The sequence below is a fragment of the Lactuca saligna genome, chromosome 9 (genome assembly GCF_052625555.1).
Source record: "Lactuca saligna cultivar CGN05327 chromosome 9, ASM5262555v1, whole genome shotgun sequence".
NCBI lineage: Eukaryota > Viridiplantae > Streptophyta > Magnoliopsida > Asterales > Asteraceae > Lactuca > Lactuca saligna.
This window is the reverse complement of record NC_136425.1, coordinates 3,755,742-3,761,436: the sequence shown is the minus strand read 5'-3', so window position 1 is coordinate 3,761,436 and position 5,695 is coordinate 3,755,742. Positions and strand designations below refer to the sequence as shown.

The 5,695-nt window shown below is 35.9% G+C and overlaps 1 protein-coding gene across 1 annotated transcript; it reads left to right on the top strand.

Moving 5' to 3' along the window:
• Positions 1 to 4,072: 4,072 nt before the first annotated feature.
• Positions 4,073 to 4,632, top strand: LOC145018420 (monothiol glutaredoxin-S6-like). The gene has a single exon (XM_078976311.1). The coding sequence runs from the start codon at positions 4,136 to 4,138 to the stop codon at positions 4,442 to 4,444; it is 309 nt and encodes a 102-aa protein (XP_078832437.1). The 5' UTR covers positions 4,073 to 4,135; the 3' UTR covers positions 4,445 to 4,632.
• Positions 4,633 to 5,695: the final 1,063 nt, after the last annotated feature.

Genomic DNA, 5,695 nt, shown 5'->3' with positions numbered 1-5,695 from the left:
TTTTATTTCAAAAATGTTATCTTCAATTGTCATGTCAACAAAACTTATCCCCAATCGTTGCAAATTCCTGATGATCTTTGAAATATATAACCTCCTTTCACTTGTGAGAAAACAAACTTCACAAGAGCATTGAAAAGCGAAGCTGCAAAACTGATAGATACCATAAGTAACACAGACAAGACTTTTGGAAAATCATAAAGATCTTCGTGCAAAAGTGTGTCATAGATAAAGAAATAAAGAAAATTATATCAGTGGGATTAAAGTGATGTCAATAAAGACATGAAACTGTGGATCCCGGGCACGAATCTCTTCCTTCTAAGTCAAGAGAGACCAAGAAGTGTCTGTGCGGTTTCCCGTCAAAGTACGATCATTTTTTTGTTAAGAAACAATGAAATGCATCTTTTTAATTCGGCTCATTGGGTGGCTAACTCTCCAACCAAATAATGAACTTAATATAAGAACGAATGTAGGATGAAGTATTCGTGTGACTAGTGTAGTCAGTTGAACGAGTAGGCTTGAAATTAGTTTGGTGACGAGATAAGACTTTGAAATCTCAAACAAAAATAAAACTGGAACTTTTTGGAAGAAGTGACTTGGTTATAGAACATTTTACAAAGATCTCGAAAAAATAAAAAGAGTTTTCACGATACAATCCACAAAGGTGGAGTTTCGTTAATTCAATGGTGAAAATCTTGAACTTTTAATTGTTCACTGTCAATTCATGTAAGTGTGTTGGATTTTGCATTTTACTCAGTTCGTGGTGAACGAAGCTAAGATCATAAACTCAGATGTTTCGTAGCCATAAACCTCTGTGGTATAACTAAGATTCTTAAGGGTTACATTTATGAATGTGAAGACTAATGGAGAGGAATGAAGGTGATGACTAATGTTAATTTAGCAGCCTAATTGAGAAGAAATGAATGGTAGATTCGATTTATTAAGGCTTCACATAGAGTCGATTGAGGCTTCGAACAACATGCAACAGAATGCTTCTAGGGACACTTAGATAGTACAAAGATATGGAAATAATACCTCCCTATCATTCGTTTTGTTTAGCAACTTAACCTGCAACATGACTCAAAGAAACGAAGATATGAAATGAAAAAAAAAATTGGTATTATTATAATTTTTGAAAAGAAATAAACAAAAGAAAAATAAAATATTTTTGGATTTTAAATGATAAAAAGAAAAACAGATCCAAAGTAAATATATTTGAAAATTTTAATATATAATATATAAAAAAAAAATTGAGGCTTGAGATATAACGAACGTTCTTAATTCGTGTCCCAGAAAAATTGGAAATGAAATTGAGCGAACGTTCTTAATTCGTGTCCCAACATATTCTTCAGATCCAAATACCATAATCAACTCAGGTTTGAATCCTTCAATTTTGTGTAAGTTTTCTTTTAATGTGATTCGGGATTAAAAATCCAAAATTATATTTCCATATTTTATATTTTGGTTATGAAAATACATGTGTCACTTATTCACAATTTACTGTTTAAAGTTATGGGACTCTGCAGAGTGTAGCTGGGAGTGGGTCTGATCTTGTTCACCAACAAAATGGCAACAAGTAGCATTAAAATCTTTAATTATGCAGTCATTATCCGATAGAATCTCTCGGGCATAAAAGCTTCCATTTCCTTATTCTGGATGACGATTACTATTTAAGAATCACATATGAGAATTTGTGAAACGTTCATTACATAAAAGAGATGCATGGCCAATCACATTGAGCCAACGATTCTTTTAGATAAGTCATTATCTATTAGTGCATCACATGGACCGGATATTTTTCACTTGTATTAATCCATAAGTGACCTTTTAAAGCTTTAAAAAACATGCTTTTAAAAATACATTTCTTTAGCTTGTATCCTGTCATACTAACTAATTGGTTGACTCGTTATTTTTCAAAACTTGGTCTGCTAAGAAAAAAAAAAAAAAAAATCCCTCTGATCATGGAAATTAATTAACAGCGAAAAGGAAATCCATGAGTTGACGCATTACACCAGAATATGCATTGTGCCTACATATTAAATGGAACAGAGCAAAAGTAGTACAACTGTACAAGCAAATGAACCTACCCAAGTCAAGCACACTGAGTTGAGTTGAAACCTCATTTCACATGGCCATGTCAACGTGTAACTAAGAGTAAAGAATGAAACGACAGGCTACAGAACATTAATTTTGAGGCAATCAAATTGAGAAAAGGAGTTGCCATGTTGGCATGCATTATTGGTGTAAGCATAATATGATGTATATATTATTCCCGAAATGTCTTTTCCTATGTGATTTTCCCATCTAGTGCTCAAGCATAAATGCAGCATCACACCAAGTGTACGTACAAATGATCCTCGGCATTTTCCAATTTACATAAATGAAGTAATAAGAGAATGAAATGGGGAAAAAAGGATAGCCTATTGGATGCCGAGACTCGATGATAAACAGCCACATATTCAGATATATACAAAGACGTGGCCTTACATATGCCCATTATGATATGCTCCATCCCTACATCCCTACATATGACAACATAATATTCTGCTTCTTCTAGAATATAGTAAGCAAACAGTGCTAACAGTTTAAGTTTTTAAGACATTTGCCTCCAAATAGATATTTAAAGAAATGCAGACAATTAAGTTAAGAAGTATATTAACATGTAAGCTTAGGCTTTTCAGTATGACACCAAAATGTGGTAGTGTAGCAATACACTAAAACTGGCCCTTCGGTTTGTTCTGAGCCAGTTATGCAAATTCTTCCTGTAGACCATTAATTATTCTTTCCTTCTTAAGGCTGCAAAAAGATGTCAGTATCTAATACCGGATTCTTATGTACTGTTAAGATCGCTACAAGCCCAATCATGAGGTTCTATTTTCTAAAAGCAATTGGTGATAGAAGGAATTACCCATTGCCTTCTATGCTAGCCTCTACTTTCTTATTTTACCAATGTGAGATTGAGTTTGCATCCCAACATGTACTCTATTGGACATAAGATTCTTATTTTATCACCATTGACAAACAAGCTTGAGACCAAATACACCCAAAATTAATAGAAAAGTGAGAGAGAAAGAGAGAGTAACTCGAGCACAGGAAACACACAAGCAAACTGTATTATAAATTTAGATATATATTTGCAATATCCTACACAGCATTTGATGAGTTAAAAAACGCATTAGAGATCTTTATATGAGGTAAAACGTCCCTTCCTGTTACTTAAATGGCACAAATCCTAAAACAAATTACCGGTTTCTAATTGGTTATGAAAATAGGATGCAAGCTATTAATCTTCTATTAAAGGTGGGGTTCCTGATATTATTCGTACGTTCATGAACTGCAACCAAATTAAAGGAACACCTGAATCGACATGTTTCTGGTAACTTATGTCATCACAACCAACTGTTATATTCAAAGTTATAACCAAAACATTCGATGCTTAAACAGGCGTACTCATGACGAATCACTTGTTGTGAAACAATCTTTGTGCTTATCAGGTATTGACCACTCAAGTGACGTGGATGGAAATCTATACTGTAAACCGAATAAGTAAAGTAAATATTATGTTATGTGTTTGTTTGGGTTGTTGAGTGGTTTCATTATTGATATTTTCTATGAACAACTATTTAATCCAAGACCAAACTTCTTTCGAAATGATAAATTTCTCATCACTTGCGTGATGGTTGGGCACTTTTCACCTTCTTCCTTACATAGAATCTGACAATAAGAAAGGTACGGTGTCTAACCAATTTAGAAAGCATCTTTTACACCTCATCAGATGCTTTTGGATAGAAATAAGAAAAGTGACATATGAAATATTCATGCCCATAAACATAATTACGATACTGCCCTTCCACAGCATAGAAGTTAAAGGGTGCATCAAGGGTAAGGATGTCATTCAAGATGTAAGAGGCTGCCGTGCATATCAATCTACGGGTAATCAACTTGTTATCAATTAGTTGTGAAGCTCATAAACGATACTGTAGTATTTATCAGGGAAAAAGAATCTCTCCTTTTCAGTGTCAAGTAAGCACATCAACCCAAAATCTTAAAAAATAATTATCTATATATAGCATTAGCAAGAGCTCAGTTCACCCACAACAAAATCTAAAATTTTTAAGTATTGCTACAAGTTCCCAAGATGGCCACAGTTACAGCTTTGGTGAATGAAAGGTCAGTGGTTATATTCAGCAAAACCTCTTGCTGCATGTGCCATACCATTCAGACGTTGATAAGTAGTTTTGGAGCAAATCCAACTGTTTATGAGCTAGATAAGCATCCAAAGGGACAGCAACTAGAGAAGGAACTCAAAGGATTAGGGTGTAAGCCAAGTGTACCAGCCGTGTTCATAGGGCAGCAGTTGATTGGGGGTGCCAACGAGATAATGACCCTTCATCTCAAGGGTCAGCTGGTGCCATTGCTTTTAAGGTCTAACGCAATATGGGTTTAGTGAAACGTGTTCAAACTTTTACAGTATACAGTTAGAGTTATGTGAATACAACTATAGGAGCAATTTGATGCTTTTACAGTCGTTATATTATATAGCAGGAAAGACGAGTTTGTTGGCCTTCTTTTCTGCTGATTTTGTTCTCTTTCTTTATAAGCCCATGACAATGTATGCATGTGCCAATTCTTGCATGTAATTTTTGTTGGGATTAAGGACTTAAACACACAAACATGATAACAAAGGATGTCATGAAAATAAAGACCATAAGAATTTAACATGAATTCACTCGATACGTCTAGGGTCGAACAAGAGAGATTTTATTAATAATAGCGGTCACACATGCTTTCTACGCTAGGGTTACATTCGTACAATGAGGTCTATTTAATTTGGTTCACTCTGGCTGCTCATTGCTTTAGGACCACATTCATACCACCGCAAATGCTCACCGGTGAGAGACCAAGGAAGATTACGAAGCATCGCAGTTGCCCACTTGCTCTTTTGGGATCAGGACCCCATGCGTAGTCTTGTAGCGGCAATGAGGTCAAAGGGAGTACTATGCTCCACAAGTCAATAATTTTTCACTTGGAGGTTGATCAACCAATCGGCTGTCATCAAAACTCGAACTTTGTAACCACTATCTTTCTCTAGCACGTGCATTCTCTTTAAATATTAGGAAGGCTAGTTGAATCCATTCATAACTTAAACTTCTCTATCGCCATTGTCTTGCGATTGACTCTTTGTACCAAATATAATTTCCAAGTTCATAGTACTATCACTTATCAATTCTCTATAAAGCGGCACCTCATATAAATGTGTTTTGGTTTTCTACTAAACATTGGGCTCTTTAAGGTGAATTGCATTTTGCATCACCATGCATGATATATTCTTATTGTTTCATGTACATTTTTTTATAACAATATCTTAAACTTTATCATTTTTGTTCTGCAGCCAATAGCCACCTTTGTGGCTACTTGAACTGCTGTCGCCGTCGTTATGCACCACCAAGTGGTGGTTGCTTCCAGATTCCGAGCAAGGTCTTGTCGGGGTGTGCTGCTGCTTGACTGAGAACCAAAAGAGATCACCGCCACCACCGTGAGATGGTGGTTGTCGTCCCAAAATTGTTGTTGTCGCCGCCGTGAACCACCGGGAGGGTGGCTGGGGTGCATCTCCAGATCAGAAGCATGTATGTGGGTGTTTATTTGGTCGGAAAAGGCATCACCACCACCGTGGGGTGGTGGTTGCCACACTCTACCA